At 39.4% G+C, this 16,048-nt stretch overlaps 2 protein-coding genes across 2 annotated transcripts; both read left to right on the top strand.

Moving 5' to 3' along the window:
• Nucleotides 1-954, top strand: LOC118665715 (olfactory receptor-like protein OLF3). The gene has a single exon (XM_036327008.1). It carries the CDS (start codon nt 1-3, stop codon nt 952-954), a length of 954 nt encoding a protein of 317 aa, XP_036182901.1.
• Nucleotides 955-14,046: 13,092 nt separating this feature from the next.
• LOC118665714 (olfactory receptor-like protein OLF3) lies at nt 14,047-14,979 on the top strand. Its single transcript, XM_036327007.1, has one exon. The coding sequence runs from the start codon at nt 14,047-14,049 to the stop codon at nt 14,977-14,979; it is 933 nt and encodes a 310-aa protein (XP_036182900.1).
• Nucleotides 14,980-16,048: the final 1,069 nt, after the last annotated feature.

The following is a 16,048-nucleotide window of genomic DNA, read 5'->3' as shown; positions in this document are numbered from 1 at the left end:
ATGGGAACAGAAAACCAGACGTGGGTGAGAGAGTTTATTCTTCTGGGCCTGTCCAGTGACTGGGACACTCAGGTCTCTCTCTTTGTCCTGTTCTCCATCACATACATGGTGACAGTGCTGGGGAACTTCCTCATTGTTCTTCTGATCAGACTGGACAGCCGACTCCACACGCCCATGTATTTCTTTCTCACCAACCTCTCCCTTGTTGATGTCTCTTATGCCACAACCATAGTCCCTCAGATGTTGGTTCATTTCCTTGCAGAACATAAAGTAATCCCACTCGTGAGCTGTGCAGCCCAGTTATTTTTTTCTCTGGGATTGGGCGGGATTGAGTTTGTTCTACTGGCAGTGATGGCTTATGACCGCTATGTGGCTGTGTGTGACCCTCTGCGATACGTGGTCATCATGCATGGAGGGCTCTGTACTAGGTTGGCCATCACATCCTGGGTCAGTGGCTCTGTCAACTCTCTCATGCATACTGCGATCACCTTTCAGCTGCCCATGTGCTCCAACAAGTTTATTGATCACATATCCTGTGAACTCCTAGCTGTGGTGAGACTGGCCTGTGTGGAAACCTCCTTCAATGAGATCGCAACCATGGTTTCTAGCATTGTCCTGCTGATGTCACCATTCTGCCTGGTTCTCTTGTCCTATGTCAAGATCATCTCCACCATCCTAAAGATCAGGTCCACAGAGGGAAGAAAGAAAGCCTTCCACACCTGTGCCTCTCACCTCACAGTAGTTATCCTGTGCTATGGCATGGCCATTTTCATTTACATCCAGCCCAGCTCTGGCCCCTCTGGCCTTCAGGAGAAGTTGATCTCTCTCTTCTATGCCATTTTGACACCTATGCTGAACCCCATGATTTATAGTCTAAGGAATAAGGAAGTGAAGGAGGCCTGGCAGAAACTCTTAGGGCAATTATCAGAATTTATGTCAAAACTTGGAACTTGATGAATCATGAGCATCACTTAGAAAAATAAACTTTGCCTGTGTGTTTTCCACTTAACTCAGATATGACAGGCATCAACTGCATTGCCCATAATGTATACTGGTGATGTAGAGTAGGAGTCTGAGTGTTTAGGTTGTGGTCTGAGATGTGGTGCTTTTTTATGTCTCAGAAGCATATTCAGTGGTGTTAAGCACTGTAATCTATTTCACCTTACTCAGTCTTCACTCAGATGGCTTGAGAGAAATTGGAGAAAACACCATTTACTGATTTGATTTGTCACATTGTTTGTCGTCATGGACCTGGTTATGAATCTTAATTTGTACAAAGTTATCATGTTTCTATTGGGAGCACAATGATTTTCACATATGAAGACTCACTTAAGATAAGTGTGATGAATGTAGCTGAATGAGTCACTATTCTTAGGAGAGTGTTGCTATAAAAGTTTATTAAAATGTTTTTGTGCAGGACTTACTATATGTGAACATACACACTCTGTCTGACTAATGGAAATAATTGAGTGGAGAAACAAATAATTTACTCTGATAAAGATATAACCAGGGTCATTTGTGCACAATGACATTATTGGCTAGGGAAAATCTGAATTTTTTTATTTTATGATCATTTTGTGGGCATCCACTTTGTTGAAGACACTGCTGTAGGCATTGTGGGAGTACCAATGTTGTGTTTAGATATTGCCACTACTTCAGGAAATTGACAGTCTTCTAAGACAGGGGTTGGGAAACTGTTTCTGTAAAGGGCCAGATAGTAAATATTTTAAGCTTTGTGGGCTAAACAGTTTATGTTACAGCTACTCTACTCTGCCCTTGAAGCACTAAAACAGCCAGAGGCAATGTATGAAAGAATGAATACCAAATAAATCTTAATTTGTGGATACTGAAATTTGAATTTTATATAATTTTCACATAATCAAATATTATTATTTTGATTTTTTCAAACATTTAAAAAATAAAAAAATTCTTTTCTTGTGGGCCATACAAAAACAGGTGGTGAGCAAAACTTGACTTATGAGGTATAGTTTACTGTACAATTATAGGGCAAATAGGACAAAATCCAAAATTATAACACAAGTTATACACAGACGAACTCTGGGAATTCAAAAGATCAAAGGATTTTCCCCCCTCCCCACTTTCTCCCCACTGAAGGTTGCATTGGTGAAGGCTTCTATGAGAAGATAAAATGATTCTCACTTCAGTTTGCATTTCAGAAAGCATCTCAATTTATCATAGTCATTTATGTTCAGTCGCCCAAGACCTAAGGACTCCATACTAATGGGTAAATAATGCATTGAGTATCTTGAACTATGGGTATCAGCATTACTTTTATTATTGTTAATTTGGGCACTATTACTTTACATTGAATAGTTGAAATTTTTAAACTATTTTGATATCTATTATTTCAATTCTATTGTTTTATCAATTCACTGTAAGGACTGCCATAACAAAGTACCATAGACTGGATGGCTTAAACAGAACTTTATTTTCTCACAATTCTGGAAACTAGAAGTCTGAGATCAAGGTATCAGCAGAGTTGCTTTCTTCTGAGACTTCTCTCCTTGCCTTTAGATGATGTCCTCTCTCTGTGCCTTCATATGGTTTTCCCTCTGCATGTCTGTCTTAATTTCCTCTTATAAGGACACCAGTCATATTGGATTAGGGCCAACTCTAATGACTTCATTTTAACTCAATTTCCTCTGAAGGCCATTGGGGTTAAGGACACGAGTCAGCCCATAACAGTCACATATTCAATAAAGATTTTTTCTGTGACTGTTATAGCCCTTTTCTCTATCCTTTATCCAGTAAGGACAGAATTGACATTAATATTCTCACTCAAAATATGAGAAAATCAATGAATTTGGAAAGGCTACAAAGGATTTAACTTTGCTTGATATTTTATTTTCTTTAAAATTACTGAGGGTTATTCTAAGACAAGTAAAGGTCTTTAAAATAAATTTTTATTGCAGAAACTTTACAGAGATGCAATTTTGCTTTCACTAAGTACTAAGTGCTATCTAAGTACTATAATTAGAGGTCAAGTGAAAGTCAAATTTGTGGTTATCTAAGAGCATTAAAACTCCTATGAAGACACATAAGAGAAAGGAGACAGTGAGATTTTGAACAATCTCTTGCATTTTCCTGATTTTTCATCCTATATAATAAAAGCCTAATATGCTAAGTGTCCAGTCGTCTGGTCTGCTGTTCAACCAATCAAAGTGCAATATGCTAATGATATGCTAAGGCCTCTCAACTGCTCACTCTGACGTGCACTGACCACTAGAGGTCAGACAGTTGACTGGTCAACCAGTTGCTATGACGTGCACTAACCACCAGGGGGAAGATGCTCCGGTCAGTAGGTTAGCTTGCTGCTGGGGTCCAGCCCATCGGGACTGAGTGAGATGGGCTGGACATGCCCTGGAGCCCTCCTGTGGCTCCTTGCCAGCTGGCCAACATCCTGCATCCCTCCCTGGCCCTGTTTGTGCACTGGTGGGGTCCCTCAGCCTGGCCTGCATCCTCTCACAATCTGGGACCCCTTGGGAGATGTCAGAGAGCGAATTTTGACCCGATCCCACAGCCAGGCCGAGGGACCCCACTGATGAATTCATGCACCAGGCCTCTAGTATATACACTGAGTGGCCAGATTATTATGACCACCCCATCAGTACTTCATTGACACTTCCAAAAATACTGAATATGAAAACTTCCTAAGCAAATACTCTCAAGGTTTTATTATTATTTGCATAATTAATTCACTTCATTGTACTGATGGGATGGTCATAATAATCTGGTCGGTCATAATAATCTGGCCACTCAGTGTATATAAAAATGTTTTGGGGGTTTTTGCCAAATTGGTAAATGTTTTATTTTATTTTTAAATTTTGTATTGTTTAAAGTATTACTTAAGTCTCCTTCTCCCCCCCCCACCGCCCTGACCTCTCCCCAGCTGTTTCCACCCCCAGAATATGCCTTCACCCTCCTACTGTCTGTGTCCATTGGTTATGCTCACATGCATGCATACAAGTCCTTTGGTTGATCTCTTACCCTTCCCCCTTTTTCTTTTCTTTTTTTAAAAAATATTTTTTATTGATTTTTTATAGAGAGGAAGGGAGAGGGATAGAGAGTTAGAAACATCGATGAGAGAGAAACATCGATCAGCTGCGTCCTGCACATCTCTTACTGGGGATGTGCCTGCAACCAAGGTACATGTCCTTGACCAGAATCGAACCTGGGACCTTTCAGTCCTCAGGCTGACGCTCTATCCACTGAGCCAAACCGGTTAGGGTTCCCCCTTTTTCTTATATTTTTTTAATGAGAGGACATGATTGTATGGTACATGCACATAAAAAATAGGAAGAAGAACTAGTTATGGGAAGATGATAAATTTGCTTTAAGACAATTTTTCTAAACTTATGAGATGTAGACATGGGATAAATGTAGACATCAGTTGACTCAACTTTCTACTTTCATTAGAGGGGCTGGCAACTAGACTCATAGCTTAGTAAAATGGCATGGTCTTTGTTCCAATGAGAAAAAGGCATCCCTTCAGGATAAAAAGTCCCATGCCAGGGCACATCCATTGTCAAGTAAAACATGGGTGTGATTATACTGTCTTACTTATTACCTCATCTCTCTACCTTTGTGTAACACACAACTACACACTGGAGCTCCAGCGGGTATGATTGAAATGATTCTGTTTTGTGAAAATTTGATGGAACTCACTCATCTAGCTATTTCTGTGGGAATATTTTTAATACAAGCTCCATTTCTTTAATGCTTATAGGATTTTTCAGGCTATTTTACATCCCATCAGCTTTTGTTAGTTATATTTTATCAGAAATTTGTCTGTTTTAAGTTTTTAAATTTATTGACATAAATTTATTCACAGCCTTGCTTATTGCCCTTTGAATGCCTACTCAATTTGTAGTTACATCTCTTTTCAAAATTATGATATTATTTAAATAAATAATATCCTTTATCACTTTTCCTTCTTAAAATCATGTTTATTGATGCATATTTTACATACAAAAATTCATCATTTTAAAGTGTTCAGTTATATGAGTTTTGACAAATGTTAAATTTAAAAAAATATGTTTTTATTAATTTCAGAGAGAGGAAGAGAGTGGGAGAGAGGGATAGAAAGATCAATGATGAGAGAGAATCATCCATCAGCTGCCTCCTGCATGCCCCCCACTGGAGATCAAGCCTGCAATCTGGGCATGTGCCCTGACTGGGAATTGAAATGTGACCTCCTGGTTCATGGGTCTATGTTCAAACACTGAGCCACACCTACTAAGGCTTGACAAATGTTTATAACCAACATAAACAAATTATGGAATATTTCCAAAAGTTGCTTTGTCCCAGTTTGTGGGAATATTTAAAACTATAAATTGAATACCTTTTATAGATAGAGAGGTATTTAGATTATTTATTTAATCTTGTGTGAGCTTTGGCAACACAATTTTTTTTCCATTTCATCCAACTAGTCAAAAGTATTGACTTTAAATATATTCAAGAGGTTTTGTTTTATTCGTTTGATATCTGTAGGACCAGTGGTGATGTCACCCCTTTTATTTCTTAATGTTGATCATTTATAAATTCTTTTTTGTTCATCAATCTGGATATAAATTTATCAATTTTACTGATATAGTACTGTTAAAGAATCAGCTTTTGATTTCCTTAATTTTCTCTATTTTTTCTGTCTTTTCACTTACTAGAGGCCCGGTGCATGAAATTCTTGCATGGAGGCAGGGGTCCCCTCAGCCCAGCCTGCACCCTCTCCAATCCAGGACATCTCTCTCACAACCTTGGACCACTGGCTCCTAATCGCTCATCTGCCTGCCTGCCTAGTCACCCCTAACTGCCCCCCCCCCACCAGCCTGATCGCCCCTCACTGCCTCTGCGTGCCGGCCTGATCACCCCTAACTGCCCCCCAGCTGTCCTGGTCACCCCTAACTGGCCCCCGCTGCTGGCCAGGTCACCACCAACTGCCCCCACCCCCCTGCCAGCCTGATTGCTCCTAACTGCCACCCCCTGCTGGATTGGTTGCCCCCAATTGCCCCCCCCCCCCCCCGCTGGCCTTGTTGCCCCTCACTGACCCCCTGCCAGCCTGATTGCTCCTAACTGCCACCCCCTGCTGGATTGGTTGCCCCCAATTGCCCCCCCCCCCCGCTGGCCTTGTTGCCCCTCACTGACCCCCTGCCAGCCTAATCATCCCCAACTGCCCCCTGCTGCCAGCCTGGTCACCACCAACTGCACCCCCCCCCCCACCAGCCTGGTTGCCCCTAACTTCCCCCCCCACTGGCCTGGTCACCTCTTAATGCCCCCTCTGCTGGCCTGGTCCCCCCAAACTGCCCTCCCCTGCCAGCCTGGTCTCCCTTCACTGCCCCCCACCCCCCACTGGCCTGGTCGCCCCACACAGCCTGCTGTTCAGCCATTTGGTCGTCCCTCACTAACCCCCCTGCCAGCCTGGTCATAGGCAGCCATCTTGTGAGGGCATGATGGTCAATTTGCATATTACCTCTTTAGCATATAGGATGTCCTCATTTTAATTTTTTTCCTTGGTTTATGTCCTTAAGTTCCTTGAAATTCATTTTTGTTTCTATTGCTGATGAATACTTTTATCATTTGTATGCCTGAATATATTCTTATTTATATTTTATTTTTTCTCATTTTTTTTCTGTTTTGCAGTGTCTAATCTGCTATTGAGTCCATGTAGTGTATTTTTTATTTCAATATCGTAGTTTTTATCCTTGTAGTTTGAATTGGTGTCTTTATATCTTTGGTTTTATTCCTCATCATCCTTAGACTTCCCTCTATCTTCTTGAACATGTGAAGTATATTTATAATGGTTATTTTAATGTGCTTGTATCCTAATTATGTCATCTATGTTGTTTCTACATGCTCCTATTGATTGCCTTTTCCCCCTCACTGTGACTTGTTTGGGTTTCCCCACATTGTACTATGACCTAGAAAGTCTCCTGCCTCTTAGCATGCATGGAAAATTTTTATTGCATTACCGACATTGTGAGTTTTATGTTTTCATGTGCTAGATATTTTTGTTTTACTTTAAATATTTCTGCACTTTGTTCAGGGAGGCAGTTACATGGTTTAGAATTTATTTGATAATTTGAGGCTTTCTTTTACAGAAGGGTCATAAAGGTTGGATCTAAAACAGGCCAAAATATTGAGTCAATTTGTAACACTACTGAGGTTATACTTTCCTGAGGACCTTGCTCAATGTCTTGTGTGTTAGAGGGCTTTCCTTTCTGACTGGTGAGCACATGAACTGCTCCGGGCCTGTGTTACCTGTAGAGATCACTCTGTTTACTCCTTTCTGGTGGTTCTCTTCTTGGCCTTGGTGGGCCCTCACAACATGCAAAGATTAGTAGTCAGCAAAAGACTTTAAAAACCAATATTCAGATAATAAATGCCCCTTTCCTTTGCACCCCCTTCTCTTTGGCACTATGTTCCAAACTACGAACTGTCTTTTCAGGATGAACAGGATGACCACAGGCTCTGTTTAGGTTTCTCTCATCATCCTGTAGCCTGGAAACTCTCTCTAGGCAGTGAGCAGGGGCACTTGTGACTCACCTCACTTGTTCTCATCTCTCAGGATCAGTGTCTGGAACTGATGTTTGACTGATGTTTTCCAGCATTTTATGTATTTTGTTCAATTTTCTAGATGTTTAGGACAAATACCATCCCCATTTTTCAATTATGGCCAGAAACTGAATTTGTAATGACTTTGGATATTGACATTTTTAATCCAACAGGGTTTTCTAAAATCCCTAGAATTGGGTTTGATATACTAGCTATGTTTCTCAGTGTCCTAGAGTACTAATTCTCTGGTCCTGTACTAGCAATAACTCAGAAGAACTACATGTTCTCTACTTCCCTTCACATATAATTTAGGATAATTTTTATGATGTTTGACAGTTTTTAATATTTTTCTTTTAAGGAAAAAAATATTTTTTTCTCCCTATTAAATCTAGTAAGTGACCTATTAAATGGCATTTGCTAAGTAAATGGAATTTGCTAAGGGATGGGATTACCTTGTCTTTGTTGCTCTCCTTGCACCAAATGATATTAAAAAGTATTTTATGGTAAACCATAGTTCATTGCCAAGACTAATAAAAAAAAAGAGAGAAATGTAAGAAATAAACAGTATTGTGGAAGAAAGAGAGATTCTATATACACTAAAATCATAGGAAGATATTAATTTAGGCTCATAAATTTGAGAAGTTAGAACAAATTTCTAAAAAAAAAATAAACTTACCAAAATGAACACATGAAGAAATAGAATAATCCTATATACTAAGAAATTTGAATCCATATTTAAGAATTTTCTACCAAATAGAACTTCAAGCCAGGTGGCTTTACCAGTGAATTTTACCAAAAATATAAGGAAGAAATGACACCAGTCATCCATAAAAGTCATTTCATATATACATATCCTATATAATCCTATATAATAAAGAGCTAATATGCAAATGGTCATCATGCCCTTGTGCCCTTGCACCCTCACGCCCTTTTGCCAGGCCTGGGGAACCTGAGGTCATGCACCCCGCCCGGTGCCTGGCTGGGAGACCTGAGGCCATGTTCTGCGTCCCTGCAGGGCTTAACAGGGGATCTGAGGCTGCACCCCCTGCCCAGCGGGGCTTAATGGGTGTGGGGCCAGCCAGGTCTGGGTCTTTCATGATTTTGAGGCATGCGCGGGTGGGCGGGGATTTGACTCTGGGTCCCGTGGCATTCCCCAGACTCTAACAAGAGGGAGATTTTCATATACATTTTACTAATTTTTTAATTAGTAAAAATATTTTCTCTAATTAATTCCTTTTTAATGTGCACGAGTTTCATGCACTGGGCCACTAGTCCTATATAATAAAAGGCCAATATGCAAATTGTCCCCTTGACCAGGAGTTCAACCGGGAGTTCAACCAGGGGGTGGGGCCAGCTGGCCAACTGCCTGCATCCCCTCCCCCCGGCCAGCCCGGCCCAATTGGCCCCGATCGGGGCAGGCCAGCCAGACCTCACCCAGGCAGGAATTCATGCACCAGGCCTCTATTTTAATATATAAAAGCTAACTACATTTTATATAATTTAAAAGATATTATTTAAAACAGCATGTGAAAAATACCATGTCTAGGAACCAATCTAATGAGAGATATACAACATTTTCACATAGAAAAAAATGAACAGATATTAAATAAATTGGAAAATATATATTTTTAAGCGTTGGGATACTCAAAAGCACAGAAATGTGACTTTTCCTAAAACTGATTTCTTAGATAAAATCCCAACTAAAATAGCAAGCTTTTCTTTCCTGGAAATGTTTGAGCTAATTTTAGAATCCGATTACAAATTCAAATGGCCAGGAATAACCAAAACAATTGAGAATGTAGAAACAAGTTGGATGATTTACACTATAAAACAAGGTTTATTATAAAACTACCGTAATTAAGACAATGCAGTATTTTATAATAATAGATAAATAGACCAATGGGTCAGAAATAAGAATTTCAAAACAAACCTACAAATATAAATTGAAATTTGCTTGATGGCAACACAGAAGAATAGTAAGGAAAGCATGGTCTCTCAATAAAGTTGGATAGTCACATAGAAAACAAGTGAATGTGGGTTCCTTTCTCATACTATGCACAACAATACATTCCAGATATATTGTTGATCTAAATGTGAAAAAGAAAACATTAAAGCTCCTGGAATATAACATGAATAATAACTTCATGATTTAGGGTAGGCAAAGATTTTTCAAGACACAAAAGAGCAATAAATATATGGGAAACAACTGATAAGTAGAATTACATTAAAATTAAAAACATCTCTTCATCAGAGACACCATTAAGGGAATGAAAAGTTAAACCACTTTTTTTGGTGTGATACATATAAATGACAAATGACCCATACTCAAAATGTTAAAATAATTAAAATTAATCAGAAAAAGAGAGATAACCAAATAGAAGAATGGGCAAAAGATTGAATACCTCAGAAAATTGAATATCCAAATGAGCAATAAATATTTTAAAATATGCAAAACCTCATTAATCATCGGAGAAATATAAAATATAGTAACAATGGTATACCATTATATGGATATATATATATATATATATATATATCCATCAGAATTGCTAAAATCAAAAGGATTTACAATCCAATGTTAGAGAAAGCTTAGGGCAAATAAATCTTCATACATAGTTGGTGCAAGTATAACGGTACAACTTTTTTTAAAAAAAAAACTGACAATATTAGCTAAAACTGGAAATGCACATAATCACATAATCTGTGATGGGTCAGTGCTACTACTGGGAAACAGAAATGAATACATATATGGGACAAAAGTTGAGAGAGGTAGCGTGTGTGTGTGTGTGTGTGTGTGTGTGAATGTTCATAGCAAGTATTGTTTGCAATAGCTACAAACAAGAAACAACCTGAATATATTGTAGAATGGATATATAATTTGAGATGCTTAAAGTGGATAGTAAATTTCTGTATTTGCAGAATATGAGGACAGACATTTAGATATAAAAGCAGTCAAATAATTAGACAAGGCCCAGTTAAAAGGAGCCTCCTAACAGTGAGCCAAAATTGGAGAAAGCTCATGTACAACTTCAGAATCATGGTACAAAAAGTATTGTTCGTGGTCTCCTATGAGATCTATGAATAATTGGGGGTTTTGGGTCAAATAATGCCAATCATGAGAACATGGACAGAAAGTCATGGGCAAGTTATAACTTCCTCCAAGTGAAAGTTCAACAAAGACCTAAGAGAATGTCTCCAGGGAAACTGGGGCTTTGTTTCTGGGTCAGGAAAAACTAGCTTCTCTTACTAGTGAAAGCAGGTGAAAGTTTAAGATGAAGGAATCACCAGCTAGAGAAGAAGTAACAGGTCTAACAAGCACAGCATAATTGGCCTGCAGAGATTTTATCCCTGAGGGAAAAGAAAGTTACTTCTTCCAAAATCCCACATCCTGCTCAGCCCCACCCTTCCTGGGGCATTGCTGGCCTGTCCTGAAGGTAGGAGAGTCATGCTCAGAGAGTGGGTTCTTGGGACAGGAGTCAGGAAACTAGGCTTTCCTTAACACACAGCTCCTTCCTAGTCTTATGTGATAATTGAATTGAATTGGATTACTGGAGAGATATGTCCCATTTTGAGGAGCCAAACTGAGGAGAAAGTTCTTTCTCCTCTGAGAAATGAAGTACCTAGCACAGGTTTTGACAGCATTCATAGGAATCACTGGGCTTAGCTACTACAGGTCCCATCCCCTGCACTGCACTGCGTGCCTTAGCACCTGCCCACTGGAAATCTGGACTCAGAGGACAGGTTTGTGCAGAACAGCTCATTCTGAAATGATAATGGTCAAGCAGTATAGATATGCATAAGGAAGTCGGGATGGAGTGGGGAGAACAGCTTTGCCAATGAACATTTGGGGAAAATCTCAAGGTTTCCAGGTGGATTTTTTTCTTTAAAGATCACTTGTGATTAACTAGCTTGAATCACAATTCTAGGGAAAAAAGGAGGTACGGGAATGCCATCATTGCCAGTTAAAACACCTCCATTTTACTTTTGAAAATCTGTTTTAATCTCCATTTAATATCAAATTTTCAAAAAATGTTTTAAACATTTTATTTTATTTCTTAACTTAGTCATTCATTTTACTATTGGTGTTACAGCCTTATTTTTTAACCTCCCAACTTTCCTGCCTCTAATGAATTAGGACAGACTTGAAATTATGTTTCCTTTACCCAGAAGAAGAAATTAGGTAATGAGAGTTGAACTGGGAAATTAAAGTTCGTTGGCAAAGGAGTTCACTCACTCCTAGGGAGAGGCACTTTACAAAGCATGAAGATGATGCAGAAACAATGATAAGGCTAACTAGGGGTATTTCTACTTTTGACCCATACCTTTGTGGGCTTTTAAGGAAAATTGCTGACCAAAGATCAGGGATTACATTCTCTTTGTCAAACCCTTAACTAATTATTATTAGTTTTTAAGAAGTGAAAGACTCAAAACTCCAAGAGATTTACATTAGTCAGGTTTTTTGTTTGTAACAAAATCTTATTTGGCACCCGAGAAAACATTAAATAATCACCAGTCATAAGTTACCTCCTGCACTATTATTTTTCTTTTTGCCTTCTGCTGGTGAAATTCCTTTACATAAATTGTTTCAGTATTGTAGCAGAATTGGAGACTACCCCATTCTCCTTCCTTAGCTTAGCTCATAAAAGATCATGCATAGGTGGTCAAGCTCCATTGATGCGTCCTAGGCACAAATTTTTCCCCTGTGAAATCACTTGTCTTTCTCTTATACCTGAGACCCTTAACAGTGATATTTTTGTATTTCAAGTTTTCTTTTTTATTAGGGACAAAAAGGTAGGTTTCCTATTTCTTTGATAGAGATATTGCAAGGTGACTTGTTAACCATTTGAAGTTCTAGAGTAAGTTTTAAAGAATTAAAGAACATTCTGTATTTTTACTGCCTCTCCTTGTGTCCACATAAGTTATCTCTTGAAGTGAGAATTGTTTATCAAGCTTAATTTATTCATAGGTAAAGGAAGGATTGTCATATGCAGATGCCCATGGATCCCTTTCTTCTGGCTAATCCAAGCACCTCTGGCAGCTTCCTTATCCACAGTTAGTGGCTCTTACTGTCATGAATACCCTCAACACAAAGTCTGATTCCCATAACATATTCATTGGTACTATCTGATTACAGTAAGCAAATAATATCTCCTTGGCACTGCTGTGTAAGGGTTTCACTTTCTCTACTTAAATGGCAGACTAATTAGAGGGACAATGTGTGGAAAACTGAGAGTGGGCTTTGTTGAGTCCATGAGGTTTTTGGAAATCACTTGTGACTTGAATAAGGTGCAAACAGGATTACTAGAGATAATACTAGAGCTCCAGAGAGAATACTAGAGTGCTCGAGCTTTCTGAAATACCAATATGCCAGCAGGATTAGAAAGTTTAAGGATGGTATTGAGCAGACTAGCCTATTGCCTTTTGTCTTGCGAATCATGATAGAGGGAATAGAGTGCGAGGATGAGAGAAGACAGTTTCTTGGGGGGTGGAGGGAGGCACAGGATAGTCGAGTATTTCAGATGGGGATAAAAGGAAAGGAAAGAGTTAATCAACAGTCATTGTACTGAGTTAATTCCAATTAATTATTTTCCATCACATTATAGTCTCCAATCCATCATGATCACTGTCCAGGATACGTACAAATAGAATCAGTGGGAATGCACAGCCAGCTTTCCATTACCTCTTCGTTAATAGGCTAATATGTATGGCAAGTATTTGAGTTCTTCTTATTCTTAGGGAAGGTAGTTAATGCCTCCCTGACTTTGATTTATTTCTTGACAGTCATGCCTGTCAAGAAACATATGTATGGTGGATGTATGGCAGTCCTCTTAGCCTCTCATCCAGATAAAAAGACAAGTAGGTGAAGATTTTTCAAAACTAAGCCCAATGGCCAGGTCTTCATTCTTTATGTCACTGTCTCTGAAATGTAATTTTGACCATTTTTTTTTTTTTTTGCTATTTAAAAGCCTATTGTATATTTGCCACATTCTAACTTATAACCCCACATTTCTTATTTCAAAAGGTGAAAATTGAGTGTTTTATTATCATAGAGAATCCAGGTGTAAAAATGTCATTTAAAAAAACCTGTTTCTGCCTGTTAGGTTCCATTTAATATGGATTTTGAGAGAGTAAAGAGGTGAAAACGGGTTTCCAAAGGAGAAGTAAACAAACTTCAGGGTTAAGGATTGGCTCTGAAGAAGAAAGTGTGTTTTACAGTTAATTTTTTAACTTAAATGTCTAAGCATTCTAATAAAACCTTTCCTACTTAAGGAAGGAGAAAAGAAGAATTTTATTTTCTCCTTGAACCTGAGTCATGTTAATGTGTTTTACTATGGTCCCAAACCCTGAAGGAAACAATTAGGGAAACCACGCCATTTAGTTTTAGATGGCTATTTGGTCTACATGCCCTATCAGGCTCTCTGCCACCTTAAGTATCTGGTATTTATTGATTTATAACTGGGGTTTTGTCTTCAGAGGCTCATGGGCAGGGAAAACCAGACTTGGGCGAGTGAGTTCATTCTCCTGGGCCTGTCCAGCTGCTGGGAAACTCAGGTCTCCCTCTTCTTCCTTTTCCTGGCCATGTATCTGGTGACCATGCTGGGGAACTTTCTCATCCTCCTCCTTATCAGACTGGACAGCAGACTAAATACACCCATGTACTTTTTCCTCAGTGTCCTGTCATTTGTGGACATCTGTTACACCAACAGCACTGTCCCACAGATGCTTGTTCACTTCCTGTCAGCCTGGAAGACCATCCCATTCCAAAGCTGTGTGCTCCAGCTCTATGTGTCCCTGGCATTGGGCGGGTCTGAGTTCTTCCTGCTGGGAGCCATGGCCTATGACCGCTATGTGGCGGTGTGCCACCCTCTGCACTACACAGTCATCATGCATGGGGGGCTGTGCCTGGGGCTGGCTGCCGGCTGCTTGGTGGCTGGTTTCATGAATTCACTGATGGAAACAATCATCACCTTTCGGCTTCCCCTGTGTCACAACATTATTAACCATTTTGCCTGTGAGACCCTGGCTGTGCTGCGGCTAGCCTGCGTGGACATCTCCTTCAACAAGGTCATGGTGGCCATCTCAGGATTTCTGGTGATCATGCTTCCCTGTTCCCTGGTCCTCTTCTCCTATGGTCATATAGTTGCTGCCATTCTGCGTATTCGCTCTGCTCAGGGACGTAGCAAAGCCTTTGGGACCTGTGCTTCCCACCTCACTGTGGTGTCCATGTGCTTCGGAACGGCCATCTTCACATACATGAGACCTGAGGTTGACTCCTCAGCAGAACAGAAGATGACCACCCTCTTCTTTGCTGTGGTGACTCCAATGCTGAATCCTGTAATCTATAGTTTGAGGAACAAGGAGGTGATGAGTGCCCTAAGAAGAGTGGTGAGAAAACTTAATGAAAAAAGGTGAAATTTCAAAGGAGTCCTACTTCCCTCCAACAGCCCAGAGAACATTTCAGAGAGGAAATGATTGACATGTCCTTTCTCCTCAGATTTGCTGAAAGGTAATTAGTGAGCACATCCTTTTCAGACTGACTTTCCACACCAGTCCACATTTTCACTATGTATCATTGCCCTGTTATACATGTGGTAAAAAAAAAATGCGTTCAGTTATTAAACAGAGGTCTGCTGGGTAATCTATCCTAGAATTCATATTTCCCCATCCCTTTCATAGTCCTTCTGCATATTCCCTCAGGAAGTACCATGTGGACAATGAAAAGTTTCAGGCTGAGTACAACCATACTTCACATCTTGACCCAACGCTCACCAGCAATATGGCTTTGAAAATGTATTTAATACCTCTGACCTCCAGTTTCCTCAACTATAAAAAGAATAACCAGGAAGTGTTATTATCCTGAAGATTATGAGTAATCAATATAAAATACCTAGTAGAGTGATAGCATAGAGTAGATATTCAACTATTTTTAAGAATATTTTTAGGACACAACTACAGGACTAAGCATTATGCAACTTTCTTTCTATATACAGTTATTCAAAATGAACTTTTTCCCTATTGCTTTGCCTGTAGTAGATCACTATCCCATGTCTGTGATTTTACAGAGAACCATGGCCTCTATCTATCTATGTATTTATCCATCCATCCATCTATCTAATCTGTTTATCTGTCAAAGCTAAAGTTCTTATTTTTCTTATCTCCAATTCAAACAAGAGGTTTCTCATGTGCTCCAAACGCATATGTCTACTGGCTTACTTAACCCCTTCACTTATCACATAGGAACCTCATTCTTAACATAATTAAAATAGAACTATTGCTCTTGCTTCTTCTAGCCCAGGGTACTCCTTTCCTTTTGTCCCAATATACCTTGACTGTATTAGTAAAATTAACCATCAGACACTCAAAATAATTTATTTATTTTTAATCCTCACCTGAGGATATTTTTTTCCATTGATTTTGAGGGAGAATGGAAGAGAGAGGGAAAGACAGAGAAAAATATCAATGTGAGAGAAACACATGGATT

The sequence above is a fragment of the Myotis myotis genome, unplaced genomic scaffold (assembly GCF_014108235.1).
Source record: "Myotis myotis isolate mMyoMyo1 unplaced genomic scaffold, mMyoMyo1.p scaffold_m19_p_11, whole genome shotgun sequence".
In the NCBI taxonomy this organism is placed as follows: domain Eukaryota; kingdom Metazoa; phylum Chordata; class Mammalia; order Chiroptera; family Vespertilionidae; genus Myotis; species Myotis myotis.
The sequence above is the reverse complement of the archived record's forward strand: the minus strand, read 5'-3'. Positions and strand labels throughout refer to the sequence as shown.